The 15,744-nt window shown below is 36.8% G+C and overlaps 1 protein-coding gene across 1 annotated transcript; it reads left to right on the top strand.

The window, feature by feature from the left end:
• The first annotated feature begins 696 nt into the window (after positions 1–696).
• On the top strand, positions 697–1,629 carry LOC101987281 (olfactory receptor 7E24-like). Its single transcript, XM_005346846.2, has one exon. The coding sequence runs from the start codon at positions 742–744 to the stop codon at positions 1,627–1,629; it is 888 nt and encodes a 295-aa protein (XP_005346903.1). The 5' UTR covers positions 697–741.
• The last annotated feature ends 14,115 nt before the right edge of the window (positions 1,630–15,744 follow it).

Raw genomic sequence — 15,744 nt, 5'->3', positions numbered from 1 at the left:
ATGCACTGGCAATCAGAGAACTTTACCCAGTCAATTTATTTAAAGTTCTTGTTTGGGTGTCCTCAAGAGTGGTAGAGTTAGATCTTAAGGTTCTATTCCCACCTCCCATTGAAAACACTAAGGACTTGTGACTGTACAAGTTTATGCTCCCATTAGCAATACCTAGGTGTTGTAGCTTCCTTTCATCCCCACCAACATGAGATGTCATTTGTTTTATCCATCTTGGCCAGTCTGGTGGATGTTAAATTCAAATCTCAGAGTAGTTTTGATTTACATTTCCCTGATGACTAAGAATGCTGAACATTTCATTCAGTATTTCTTAGCCATTTATGTTTCATCTTTTGAAAACTCAATACTTAGTTCTATACCTCATTTTTAATTTAGTTACTTGTTTTCTTGATGTCCATAATTTCCCCATATACTTTAGATATTAAACTTCTAATGGATGTCTAATTGCTAAACATCTTTTCCCATTCTGTAATCTGTTGCTTTGCCTGAATGGTGTCTGTTTCAGTTTCCTGAAGTCCTATATACTGCTTGGTCTTAGTGCCTGTGCAATCCATGTTAGTGGGCTTATGAACCTCAAGTGGTAGACTTTTATTCCTGAGGATCTGCATAAGAAATATATGAGTTTTGGGTGCTTTTTTACTTGTCTCATTATTTAAATGAATTCTCTTTTTCAAAAGGGTTGTGGTTAATGAAGAGATAGAGAATCGCACAGGTGTCTTGGAATTCCATCTCATGGAGCTCTCAGAGGATCCAGAGCTGCAGCTTCTCCTCTTTGGATTATTCTTAGCCATGTACCTGGTCACGATGCTCGGGAACCTGCTCATCATCCTGGTCATCGTCCTTGACTCCCATCTCCACATACCTATGTACTTCTTTCTGTCCAATTTGTCTTTGGTTGACATCTTTTTCATATCTACTACAATCCCCAAAATGATTGTGGGCATTAACATGCACAGCAGAATAATTTCCTATGCAGGCTGCTTAACACAAATGTCTTTTTTCCTCCTTTTCGTATGTATGGATGACATGATTCTAACTGTGATGGCTTACGATCGTTTTGTTGCCATTTGCCATCCCCTTTATTATACAGTAATTATGAATCCTCAGGTCTGTGTTATCTTAATTTTGTTGTCATTCTCAGTGAGTATTTTTGATTCGCAGCTGCACAATTTGATTGCCTTGCAAGTTACTTGCTTCAAGGATGTGGAAATTGAAAACTTCTTCTGTCACCCTTCTCAACTCCTTAATCTTGCCTGTACTGATACACTCATGAGTAACATAGTAATATATTTTATTGGTGTCATACTTGGTATTTTTCCTGTTCTAGGGATCATTTTCTCATACTGCAAAATTTTTTTCTCTATTCTGAAAATCCCCTCCTCAAGTGGGAAATATAAAGCCTTCTCCACTTGTGGTTCTCACCTGCTAGTAGTCTGTTTATTTTATGGAACGGGGATTGGTGTGTACCTCGGCTCAGCTGTGTCACATTCTCCACGAAAGAATGCAGTGGCCTCACTGATATATACTGCAGTGAGCCCTATGCTCAACCCCTTCATCTATAGCTTCAGGAATAGAGATTTCAGTAACGCCTTGAAGAGATTACACGGTAGAGTTTTCTAATCTCATAGCCCATGGCTTCCATTTAGGACAATGACTAGAAATATAGAATAAAATCTATTGGTCACAATGTTTTTGAAGCCCATGAGTTAAATTCTGCATCATGTTTTTATTGTTGTTGTTTGGTTGTTTTTAATTTTTCTTTTTAAAATAGTATCACATTGCCGGGTGGTGTTGATGCACACCTTTAATCCCAGCAAATGGGAAGCAGCGACAGGTGGATCTCTGTGAGTTTGAGGCCTGCATCGTCTACAAGAGCTAGTTCTAGGACAGCCAGGGCTGTTACTCATACAAATCCTGTCTTGAAAAACCAAAAAGATATGATCACTGTTGTTGGGATGAATGTTGAATGGCAAGAATTTCAACAGATTGTTGCAAAAATTTCAGTTCAAGAATGTGAATAATTTCTGAATATGAATGGTATTTTGACTGTTGTCCTCAAATGTGTATGTGTGTGTGTGCCCATGCACATGTGTGTGTGTGTGTGCGTGTGTGTGTGTGTGTATGTATGTATGTGTGTGTTATGTACAGTTGGGTCTAAAATCTCTACTCAGTAATATTATCAATATGTAATTCAAAGGTCAGATTAGAGGTTTTAAAATTGATCTAATGGACATTTCACTTAATTCTAGAACTAATTACTGCTTGATGTTTATGGTCTTCAGTAAGCATTTTCATGATAATTGAATTCATCATAATTTAATTCATTTCTTTTCATTTATTCTTTGAAAATTTCATAAATAAATATGATAGATTATGGTCCAAAATAATCATCTCTCCATTATCTCTTTTTTTATTAAATTTTTTTAAATTAAAAATTTCCGCCTCCTCCCCACCTCCCTTTTCCTTCCCCCTCCCCCCACTCTCCACACCCCCTCCCCTCCCCCTTCCTCTCCAGTCCTAAGAGTAGTCAGGGTTCCCTGCCCTGTGGGCAGTCTGATCTCCATTATCTCTTATACTTCTCCAAACCCAACAAACTCTCACTCTTTCTACCAAGTTCACATTCCACTTTCTTATCTCTCTGGGTTTTTTTGTGATCAACTGGGTTAACTTAGGCTACACACATATACATGAGATGAAGTGATCTACTGAACTGCAAGTGTCTCACAGTGCTTATTATTACTGTGGACAATGACTTTCGCTACATTAGACTGATATTAGCTTTGCTGTATGGGACAAGTTCTATGAGCCCTTTATGATATGTTAGGTTTCTACACTAGGTCTTGTGGAAGCCCTACACAGACAATTATTGTGAGTATATGAGTATAATGTCCATAAAACAGCATTTCACTGCTATCTAAGTAGTTATCAGGCTATTATGTGTTTCTGCCTCCTTTTCTGTGATGATTCCTGAGCCCTAGATGGGTAATATTGGTTTGATACTTAAAGATGTACACAATTATTCTTATCATTTTGATAAACTATGAATCTTAACATTAGTTGTCAAATTGTATAAATGGAAAGTTCCTTGAACAATTATGAGAGTAATGACAGTCTAATGGTACAATATTTAAGAGGCATTTTGATAGAATGTATATTTTACAAAACAAAAGATATATATACACTCCTAGCACCTGTGACCACAATATATCTTGGGCTTTGACCAGTCCACAGTACTGAGTATGAGCTACCTTAGGCCACAGAAAATAGTTGATTATCCTTATAGCATAGATGACATGATTGCATAAGTACAGAAGTTTAACTTGGCTGTTTTCATTTAGGGTGAGAACAGAAATATGACTATTGATTTATACAAATAAAGCTTATTTTTATCATTTTCATTATGTTAACCTCTCTTATCTATTTCCTTCTGAAAATCTCATTCTTGCTAATACTTTTTCTACTTTCATGTCTTTTTTCTTTACCTTTTATTATTCTTTACTATTTTGTGTATGTGTGTGTATGTGTGTGTGTGTGTGTGTGAGAGAGAGAGAGAGAGAGAGACAGAGACAGAGACGGAGAGAAAGAGAGAAAAAGACAGAGAAAGACTCACTGAAGTTTTTCTTATGCTTTGTTGTCAGTCCTGGGATTAGTTCTTGTAGACCAGGCTGGCCTTAAACCCACAGAGATCAGCCTGCCTCTGCCTCCCAAGTATTGGGATTAAAGGCATGCATCACTGCCTGGCTTGACTCACTGAATTTAATCTGGTTTTCTGACATGTGTGAGGATGCTAAAAACACATATTTTAGAAAGTTTATATAGCAGTAGGTATCCATATTTCTTTTTGTTTTGAAAATTACTGTTATTTAGTCCTTTCATCTTCCCTCTTCTAACATTCTGTCATGTTCATCCCAATTTCATATTTTCCATTCCTTAGTTCCCCTAAACGCTTTTCAGTGCAGTCTATCTCGGATACTTTCAATGCCTCTTCTCATGTTCATTTATTGGCAGGTATTGTGAATGAAGCAAGACATTTAGAAATACAAAAGTAATATCCACAATATTTTATGTTTCTGGGTCTGAGTTATTTTACTGAGAATGATTGTTTCTAACTCTATTCATTTATCTGTGAGTTTCATAATAATATTTTTATTTATAGATCAGCAATATTCCATTATCCACTCATAAGTTTGAGGAAAACTGGATTTTGTCCAGTTTGTGGCAACTAGAACTTTTATTGACAGGTATAACTAGTTTTGAAGATTATGGCATGTGAGAACAGAGAAAATTAGGGAATCAGTAGAGTATATTTTTTTCAATTTTTCTGTGAAGTCTGGCATGCACGTATAGTATATGATATAAACAAAGCTTAGAGAAGTTGTATTTCATTTCAGGTACACACCTTGAAATATGTTGTTTCTATTTTTTACAATTCAGTATAATATCAGATTCTTTTTCTTGGCTTAGTTAGTTTGAGATATGTTACTTTAATAACTTCCATGAAGAAATGTTGAATTTTACCATGTATTTTCTTGTTTTTCTTAATATTTATATTTTGCAACTCATTATGTTAATATATGAGGAGATCAAGTCTAAGAGTAGAAATAGAGTAAGGAAATGAAATCCAGGCCAAAGGCACAAAAAACATATTCAAAAGAATCATCAATAAAAAAGGAGGTCCTTATTAAGGTACAAGAATCATACAGAAATCAAATAGACTCTCCCAGAAAAGAAATTCCTTACAACACATAATAATCAAAGCATTAATCATATAGAACAAAGAAAGAATATGAAAGGCTGCAAGGGAAAAAGACCAAGTAACATATAAAGGCAGATCCAATAATGACAGATGATTTTTCAACATAGACTCTTAAAGTCAGAAGATTTAAATACCTAGATAGATATTATGCAAACTTTAATAGATAATAAATGTCAGTAGAGACTACCATACCCAGAAAATTTAAAATCACACTAAATTGAGAAAGACATTGCATAAAAAATACTAAATTTAGCAGGGCAGTGGAATCACACACCTTTAACCCCAGCACTCAGGAGGCAAAGGCAGGTGGATCTCTGTGATTTTGAAGCCAGGCTGGTCTAGAAGAGCTAGTTCCAGTACAGACTCTAAAGTGCTTTGGAATTCCTACCACCAGTAGCCTGTAAGTTACCTGCCCACTTGGGCATGGCCTCTTATACTATATATACCAATGTAAAGCACACCCCTGGCCTCTTTTTCAGCTGCATGATTTGGTTGCTGTTCCCTGTTTCAGCAGAAGACTATGATCTATGAGTGTACCCCTAAATAAATAACCCTTTATTATTCTCAATTCTGAGCTAGTGTGAGATTTCTTTTAAGTGTCCTTCTTCATCTGGCGCCCATGTGGATGTAGACTCCACACCTACCAGGTGGACCAGCTTAAAGGTGCACAGTCTAGAAAGTCTCCCAACCCTGTCTACTTGGCTTGCTTTAACCTAAGCAGCTTTTTGTAAAATTCCCTTCACAGAAGAGATAACTGCATTGGGTGACTTGGAAATTTCCCAAGCTCATGAACATTGCCTCCCCCACTGCTGCGTTCCTTGCCACGGTGGAGACTTGCGCAGCTTCAGTTTGTGCTCCCTACCTGTGAGTTCTAGGATTCTCTTTCCATGTATGGAATTGATTTAATTGCTTTTAATGTATCAAGCAAAGCATATTTCTCAGTATTTAACCAGTACCAAGGCAGGAAACCAAAGCTGCTCACAACTGTTCATGTCGCCACTGGTTGCATTGCTGCTAGTTGTGACTCTGTAACTCTGACACCTGCTGGACAATAAAGATTACTACACCTAAAACAATTTACTAGATTTCATAACTGGTAATTAATAAATCAATAAACTTGAAAGTTATATAATAGCAGACAGCATTACTATAGAATCATTTAGTAACTTTTTTGTTAATACTGTGAATTGTATTCTGCAAGGCTTATATGATTATTGTGATACATCCATTTATTGGATATTGGGACTCAGTTTTTCTTCATATTATATTCTTAAGAAAATGGTTCAATAACAGAGCCAAGAATGAGGCACTTTTAGAAATGATACAGTCTTTACAGACTAATAATGAACAGCTAGCTGACAGGATTAATACCATTGAAAATCAAATGTTTCCTGAAAAAACAATACTATTGAAAATGGTCACATTAATTTGACAGACAAAATTGAATCCATCTGTAAGGGTACTGAGAAATTAACTGAAAGAATTCATACTGTTGAATTTGACAATCTAAATCTGTTAAAAATTTATGATAGGTTAGGAGATGGAATATCTCTCCAGGAAGGCAATCTGCATGCTATCCAAATAACGACCAAGGATGAGATGTTATCTTTAAAGGAAAAACTTCAGACCTTGGCATCACATGTGCAGAATGAAGACCAGAGGTTATGTGCCTCAATGAAATCACTAGAAATACATATAAGCCAAAATATTCAGACTTTACAAAAGACAATTGTAAAAAGCTTCAAAATGATTGAGGAAATTATTGGAGCTGATGAGCAGGGAAAGAAGGTACAAGGACAGGATATTTAATGTACAAATGTACAAAGAAGGTACATTCAACATTGCCAGTAACTGTCAGAGATGACTTACCTAGAGTTTTAGCTTCCTACCCTGTAATCTACTCTTACAAAGCACCAATTTTTAAAGGTCCAAAAGGATCAAAGAAGGTAGATGGATGCCAATAGCAATAAATGATTGAAAAGAAATTAAGCTAGCTGTTGTAGCTTATGGCTTGCATTCTGCATTTGTTAGGGAGATGATAAAGACATGGGATTCTAGCATTAAGGTGACACCACATGACTAGCTTCAGTTAGTTTCAGGAATCCTGGATGACGGGGCTCAACTGATGTTTAAATATTATTTCAGGGAAGAGGCTGAAATTTTAGAAAATCAGGAAAAAGCAAAAGGACTTGAGACTTCTCTAAACCAAATTCTTGATGAGGGCACTTATACTGACCCACAGGCTTAAGCTCTTTATAAGGAACAATTCTTGTCCCCAAACCACAAAGCAGCCTTAAATGCTTGAGACAGGATTCAAGAACTAAGAAAAAGTTTTGAGTCATATACCAGTGTTTAACAGGGTCAGAGAGAACACTTTAGTGACCTTTTACAAAGATTAACTAAGGAAGTACAAATAGGAGTAGCAGACCCAGATGCTAGATGACTGTCGAATCTCTGCCTTTTGAAAAGGCCAACTTAAAATGCAAAAAGGTAGTTGGGCCTATAAAGGTTAGTTCAACACCAATGAATGATTGGATCCTGCATACAATGAACATTGAGACATTTGACTATAATACTGAATCTTGGGTTGGAGAAGCAATTTCCAAAGGTATGAGGAGACATCAAAATGCCAAATGTCTAAATTGTGGTAGAATAGGACATCTGAGAAGGGATTATAGACAAGGAATTCCTAGAAATCATATCTCCTCTGGGAATGGCAAAAATAGGAGGAGGACTCAGCCTTCAGGTATAAGTAGAAGGTGTGGCAAAGGCCAACACTGAACCAATGAATGCAGATCAACAAAAGATAAACAAGGCCACCTGATACCAATAGGAAACTCCTTGTGGGCCTTCTTGCAGGCCCCCAGTCAAAAGTGCTCCAGTCATTCCCAGTCACTGTGGAGGATATGTCTCACCAGAAAAATTAAAAAATCTGACTGTAGGTCTTCACATAAGTTTTTATCTACTACAAGAGGCATTCTCTCTGATGGTGGCTGAGCAAGGTGCTGATCTATGAGTATAGTATGTCATTTACATTTGCCTATAGTAGTAATTTGCATATAGGAGTCTTTTTACTGCTAGTTAAATTTTTGCTCATTTGTTGTTTTTTTTTTCAGAATTGTAAGATTCCCCCCCCCCCCCACGGATGCCAGGCTGTCTACTCTCAGGCTCTTGATCACACAAGGAGTGCCTGTATGTGTTTCCTATAATTTAGCAAATATTTTATTGGGAAATTTTTATCTATTTCATAAGGGAAATTGGTCTACAACTCTCTTTGTTTGGTTGGTCTTTAAGTTGATTGGGTGCCAGTGTCAAAGTTGACTGTAAAATGAATTTGGACATATGTCTTCTATTTCTATTTAGTGGAATTATTTTGTAGAGTATTCTCACCAACTCTTCTTCTGGTAAAATTTTGTGTAAAAACCATCTTACTTGACATGGGCTGTTTTTGATGTTTGTTTGTTGTGAGTGTGGCTTGATTTGTTTGAGTGTTGGGTTTGTTTGATAGATTTATATTTATTATTTCTATTTCACTAAGGCTTATAGTTGTTTTTAAGTTAATGTTATGGTCTTGATTTAACTTTGATAAGTGGTATATATAGAGGTAGTTATTTATTTCTTTTAGATTTTCTAACTTGGTGGAGTAAAATTTTTAAAAGTATGTCTTTATTATTTTTTGGGTTTCCTCAGTGTCTATTGTTATGCTCAACCTTTCATCTCTAATTTTATTAATTTGAATATTTTCTCTCTCTTCCATTAAATAATTTGAATGAGCGTTTGTCAGTCTCATTGATTTTTCTTAAAGAATTAACTATTTGTTTCATTGATTCTTCGAGTTTGTTTGTTTTAATTTTATGGTTTTTTTTTGCTTTGATATTGCCTAATTCATTCCAAATACTGCTTCTGGTTGTGAATTCTTCTTTTTTTCAAGTACATTCTACTATGCTCTTAAGTTACTAATATGACATATAGCTAATTATTAATGCAGGCACTAAGTGTTAGGTGTTACTTCTTAGAACCACTTTCATTGTATCTGAATAAGTTAAGGTTGAGTATGCTGTATTTTAATTTTCATTCAGTTTTAGAATGTCTTTAATTTCTTTCTCAATTTATATCTTGAGATATTTTCCATTCAGTAGTGGGTTTTTCAGTTTTTATGAGTTTGTTTTTGTTAGTTTTGATATCCAGTTTCAATTCACGGTGGTCAGAAAGATGCAGGTTATTATTTTTATTTTTTCATATTTGTTGAGACTTGGTTTGTGTACATTTATGTGATTAATTTTGGAGAAAGTTCCATTAGATACCCTAAAGAAAGTATATTCTTTTTTGGTTGGGTAAAATGTTTTATAAATATCTATTTAATTTATAATGTCAGTTAGTTCCAGCATGTCATTGTTCAGGTTTTGCTCTGTTTAGTTTTTGTCTTGATGATTTGTCTATTGGTGAGAATGGGATTGTGAAGTACCCTACTATCATTGTATGAGGGTCAATATGAAATTTAAACAGTCTTAATGTTTCTTTTAAGAACTAGGGTGCCCTTATGTTTACTCCATCGATGTTAAGAACTGAAACATCATCATGGTATATTTTCCTTTGGTATGTATATAATATCCTTTCTGTCTCTTCTGATTAATTTTAGTTTGAAGTCTATTTTGTAAAATATTTATTTTGTTTCTCCAGATTTCTTCTCAGGTTCATTTTCTTAGAATATCTTTTTCTATTTTTTAACTCTGAGGTTATGTCTGTCTTGATGTTAAGGTATATTTCTTGGAAACAGAAGAATGATGGATACTATGTCATATCCATTGTGTTATTCTGTCTTTATTGTAAAATTGATGTTTAGAGATATCAACAAATGGTGTTTGTTGATTTCTATTATTTTATTGTTATGGGTTTATTTCCTTTTTATTTGCTAATCTGATATTATTTGTTCTTTGTATTTTTGTGCATGTGGTTTAGCTCTTTAAGTTGTAGTTTTCCTTCTTGCTCCTTCTGTAGAGATGAATTTGTAGCTAGGTATCATTTAAATTTAGTTTTTTCTTTCTTTTTGGTTTTTCAAGACAGGATTTTTCTGTAGCTTTAGTGTTGTTTGAAGGGCTGCTTGTTGGTTCCCGGCTGCTTAGCCTTGAAATAATCACACAGAAACTATATTATTTAAAACACTGCTTGGCCCATTAGCTCTAGCTTCTTATTGTCTAACTTTTACATCTAATTTTAACCCATTTCTTTTAATCTGTGTATTGCCATGTGGTTGTGGCTTACTGGCTAAAGGTCTGTTCAGCTCCAGTGAACAGAAGAGCTACATAGCTTCTTCTGACTTCACTCTTCTTTCTCCCAGCAAGTTCTGCCCTGCTATAGGTCCAAGCAGTTTACAGATGGAAATCCCACATCACCTCCCCTTTTCTGTTTAAATGAAAAGGAAGGCTTTTAGCTTCAACATAGTATCCACTTTAATCTGTGTATCACCATGTGGCCATGGCTTACTGGCTAAAGTTCTGTCTAGCTCTGGCAGGAGCTACATGGCTTCTTCTGACTCTACCCTTCTTTCTCTCAGCATTCAGTTACCTCTTCCATGCCCAACTAAGTTTTGCTCTGCTATACGTCTAAAGCAGTTTACAGAAGGAAATCCCACATCATTTAGGAACAAGCATAAGTTAAAGATGAGCTTCCAAATTACTAATAAGTCTTTATGCTGTTATTGTGGCCTGGTTGTTCTGAAAAGAAAATTGTGATTGTTGCAGCTCTGGAGAGAAAGTCAGGTGATATCTGGAGCAGCAAAGGGATATCTATGGAGCTGCAAGGGGACAGCTCTGCAGGGAAAGGTATCCTGACACATCAGAAAGTCAGGCAATACCTGAAGCTAAGACGCAGTGAGGGATGGCCTCACTTCAGGATGTAGAAATCCTGTACCTTTCCGAGAGAACAAGTACAGCTGAGCTCTGCTCTGTTTCCTTAAGGGAACTTCCAGCAGAGCTGCATGTTTCATCTTCTTCTCTGCTCAACTCTGTTCCAAGGTATTACTTCTCTTGTTTCATTCTGCTAAATGGGAAATCCCTATAGATGTGTGGCAATCTCCCCTGGTTCTGGCAAAAAGTTACTATTTCTCTTCAACTCCTAAGGAAGGGAAGGTTTCCAGCAGATGTAACTGTTTCTTCTGTTTTTTTTTGTTGTTTTCTGCTCATCCCCTTGAAGGAACATCTCAGAAAAGGCTTTTGTGCTCAATGCCAGTGGAAGAAGATCTTTACCCCAAACTCTTCTAAGACAGATGATTATTTGTGAAGGGTGTATGCAGAAAAGTGGCTGCCTCTGCCAGGGTGGTAAAAGTGAAACCCACAACTCAGCAGGCTGAGGGGTTTTCATAGGCCTTCTTAGGGGTGGAGTTTTCCCACAGAGATGCTTTTCTGCTCTGGAATTGGTGAGTTTTCCTGTTCAGGTGCATGTTGGTTTAGTTGGTTAGAATGGGTTGGGGGATGGGGAGTTGGCTCTGCTTTTATGGCCAAACTGCATTTTTCTCACTGACCTCTTTTAGACTTTTGGCTCTATTTTCAAGGTTAGGACATTTCTTTTACTGACTCTGATTCTAGGGTCAAAGTATGTTTTTTTGGTTCTTATATCAGAGTCAGGGTGCATTTCTTTGGTTCTGTGTTTCGGGGCAAAGTGTTTCCTTCACTTGCTCTGGTTTCAGATTCAAGGTGTGTTTCTTTCTCTGGCTCTGGTTCAGGGCCAGGGTGCTAGATTTCCTGCTCAGAGATCGGTTGGTTTCAGGTTCACTTGGTCAGTGGTAGAGTTGGCTCTGGTTTCATGGCCAAACTGTGTTTCTTTCACTGGCCCCTTCGTTTTAGTTTTTGGCTCTAGTTTTAGGGTCAGGGCATATTTCTTTCACAGTTTCTGGTTTCAGGGTCAAAGTGTGTTTCTTTGGCTATGATTGTAAAGTCAGGATGTGTTTCTTCAGTTCAGGGATAAAGCATTTCTTTTACTTGCTCAGGTTTCAGATACAGGATATGTTTCTTTCACTGGCTCTTGCTTCAGGGCCATGGTGGGTTTCTTTGGCTGGTCCTTTTATGCTAAAAAACTACTACTGCACATTTATATTGAGTTCTAGAGTTTAGAGAAGTGAACCCATGCCCCCAATTCTAACCCGGAAGATCTCTCCAATTGATGATCACTTAAAAATAAAAATTTTCTCCAAGGGAGCATTACTGAAGAAACAAACTACTCTTAAGAGTAGATTGCATTCCCAGGAGTGGGTGGCTTTTCTGTTTTAAAAATATCCCATGTTCTATACTTGTATTATTTTGCTTATATATAATGTTCTCTTTTTAATCCTAAAGGTCTATTATTATAGCTTCTGCTTTAATGCTTCCAGGGTATTATAGAATTTCTCAATATACATAAAGCTCTTTTCCTTATGTTTGTTTGTTTTTTCCTATTTCAACATTTTAGTTTTTGCTTTGTCTTATTTTATTTTGTTATTAATCTTTGGACATCTGTTTATTTTCTAATTCTAGACAAAAAGGGGGTAGAAGGGGTGTATCTGGATCTGTAGGCAGTTTGGGAGGAACTTGTAGAAATGAAGAGAGGGGAAACTTAATCTGGATATACCATGTGAGAGAAAAAAATGTATTTTCAATAAGAAAGGAAAATTCTTCTCAATTTTTTAATGTTGATATGGTATTAATTCTTGTTATTTGATCTTCACTTAAGACTAGGCTATTAAAATCACTCAAAGATGTACATTGTTGCAATAATATTATGAAGTGGGAACAGAAATATATCTGCACTGAATTTTCTTTTTTTTCAGTTTGATATATTTTATTTTTTATTATTAAAATTTTATTAAAAATTTTCACCTCCTCCCCTCCACCCATTTCCCTCCCATTCCCCCCCCTCTCCTCCTCCCTCTCCATTCCAAAGAGCAGTTCCCTGCCCTGTGGGAAGTTCAAGGTCCTCCCCCCTCCATCCAGGTCTAGGAAGGTGAACATCCAAACAGACTAGGCTCCCACAAATCCAGTTCATGCAGTAGGATCAAAACCCAGTGTCATTGTCCTTGGCTTCTCAGCAGCCTTTATTGTCCGCCATGTTCAGAGAATCCAGTTTGATCACATGCTTTTTCAGTCCCAGTCCAGCTGGCGTTGGTGAGCTCCCATTAGATCAGCCCCACTGTCTCAGTGGGTGGGTGCGCCCCTCTCGGTCCTGACTTCCTTGCTCATGTTCTACCTCCTTCTGCTCCTCGTTTGGACCTTGGGAGCGCAGTCCGGAGCTCCAATGTGGGTTTCTGTCTCTATCTCCTTCGATCGCCAGATGAAGGTTTTAAGGTGATATGCAAGATATTCGTATGGCAAAAGGATAGGGCCATTTCAGGCTCCCTCTCATCAGCTGCCCAAGGAACTAGCTAGGGACATCTCTTTGGACATCTGGAACCTCTCTAGAGTCAAGTCTCTTGCCAACCCTAAAATGGCTCCCTTAATTAAGATATATACTTCCCTACTCCCATATCCACCCTTCCTCCATCCCAACCCTCCCATTCCCTCAAGCTCTCCCCATCCTCCCCTTCTCACTTTTCTCTCCCCATCTTCCCTTGCCCCCACACCACCCCCACCAATAAGTTCCCAATTTTTGGCTGGCCATCTTGTCTACTTTCAATATCCAGGAGGATAACTATACATTTTTCTTTGGGTTCACCTTCTTATTTAGCTTCTCTAGGATCATGAATTATTGGCTCAATGTCCTTTATTTATGGCTAGAATCCACTTTGAGTGAGTACATACCACATTCATCTTTTTGGGTCTGGGTTACCTCACTCAGGATAGTGTTTTCTATTTCTATCCATTTGCATGCAAAATTCAAGATGTCATTGTTTTTTACTGCTGAGTAGTACTCTAATGTGTTTCTATTCCACACTTTCTTTGTTCATTCTTCCATTGAGGGGCATCTAGGTTGTTTCCAGGTTCTGGCTATTACAAATAATACTGCTATGAACATAGTTGAATAACTGCTTTTGTCATATGATAGGGCATCTCTTGGGTATATTCCCAAGAGTGGTATTGCTGGATCCTGAGGTAGGCTGATCCCGAATTTTCTGAGAAACTCCCACACTGATTTCCAAAGTGGTTGCACAAGTTTGCATTCCCACCATCAATGGATAACTGTACCCCTTACACCACATCCTCTACAGCAAAGGCTATCATTGGTGTTTTTGATTTTAGCCATTCTGTCAGGTGTAAGATGATATCTCAAAGTTGTTTTGATTTGCATTTCCCTGATTGCTAAGGAGTTTGAGCATGACCTTAACTGTCTTTTGGCCATTTGAACTTTCTCTGTTGAGAATTCTCTGTTTAGTTTAGTGCCCCATTTTTAATTGGGTTAATTAGGATTTTAAAGTCTAGTTTCTTGAGTTCTTTATATATTTTGGAGATCAGACCTTTGTCTGTTGCGGGGTTGGTGAAGATCTTCTTCCAGTCAGTAGGTTGCCTTTTTGTCTTAGTGACAGTGTCCTTTGCTTTACAGAAAATTCTCAGTTTTAGGAGGTCCCATTTATTCAATGTTGCCCTTATTGTCAGTGCTACTGGGGTTATATTTAGGAAGTGGTCTCCTGTGTTCACGTGTTGTAGACTACTTCCCACTTTCTCTTTTATCAGGTTCAGTGTGTTCAGACTGATATTGAGGTCTTTAATCCATTTGGACTTGAGTTTTGTGCATGGTGATAGATACGAATCTATTTTCATTCTTCTACAGGTTGACAACCAGTTATGCCAGCACCATTTGTTGAAGATGCTTTCTTTCTTCCATTGTATACTTTTAGTGCCTTTGTCAAAAATCAGGTGTTCATAGGTTTGTAGGTTAATATCCAGTCTTCTATTTGATTCCATTGATCGACTTCACTGTTTTTAATGCCAATACCAAGCTGTTTTCAATACTGTAGCTCTGTAATAGAGTTTGAAGTCAGGGATGGTAATGCCTCCAGAAGTTCCTTTATTGTATAAGATTGTTTTGGCTATTCTGGGTTTTTTGTTTTTCCATATAAAGTTGATTATTGTTATCTCAAGGTCTGTGAAGAATTTGGTTGGGATTTTAATGGGGGTTGCAATGAATTTATAGATTGCCTTTGGTAGAATTGCCATTTTTACTATGTTGAATCTACCCATCCAAGAGCATGGGAGGTCCTTCCATTTTCTGGTGTCCTCTTCAATTTCTTTCTTCAATACCTTAAAGTTCTTGTCCAATAGATCTTTCACTTCCTTTGTTAGACTTACCCCCAGATACTTTATGCTATTTTTGGCTATTGTAAAAGGTAACATTTCTCTGAATTCCCTCTCTGCGTCTCTATCCTTTGTGTATAGGAGGGCTACTGATTTTTTTGAGTTGATCTTGTAACCTGCCACATCACTGAAGCTATTGATGTGCACTGAATTTTCATGCCTTTATCTTTGTGACTATTGACTGTAATCTCTCTCTTTCTTTCTATCATTTGCAGCAGGTCTCACCTACTCTTCAGCACTGTGATCTCCAAGGGATATTTAAAAGAAAAGGAAAACAATGAAAGTGAGTGAGTGATTTATTTTTAGCATGTCAAGTCCATGATATAGATATTTGGGTTGGCAAGGAGACAAGTAGAAGATACTGCTGGTATAATTAATCCCCTATGTGCTTTTAACAACACAATGCAACAAAGCATCCGTCTCTGTAATCTAAAGATGAAGTATAAATTAAATAATAAAATTATTTTTAATTATTTGTAAGATAGTGTTATAACCACATTTAATCACCAGGAAATGAATTTTATAAAAAATGAAAGACATAAACCACAGAGAAACCCTGTCTCGAAAAACCAAAAAAAAAAAAATGAAAGACATTAAATACATTGCTCTATATTTGCTCTTTCTTCTGCAAGTTGCTTTTGGTTACGAAGTTTTATCAAAGCAGCAAAAAGTAACTAATATAGTTCTTTGTACCAAAGACTTGGCTGTGAGAAAGAATCT

The sequence above is a fragment of the Microtus ochrogaster genome, chromosome 5 (genome assembly GCF_000317375.1).
Source record: "Microtus ochrogaster isolate Prairie Vole_2 chromosome 5, MicOch1.0, whole genome shotgun sequence".
Classification (NCBI taxonomy): Eukaryota; Metazoa; Chordata; class Mammalia; order Rodentia; family Cricetidae; genus Microtus; species Microtus ochrogaster.
Note: the sequence above shows the minus strand (reverse complement) of the source record. Positions and strands in the feature narration are given on the sequence as shown.

Coding starts and splice junctions, on each gene's coding strand:
- LOC101987281 (XM_005346846.2), top strand. CDS start 742: ATGGAGCTCTCAGAGGATCCAGAGCTGCAGCTTCTCCTCTTTGGATTA.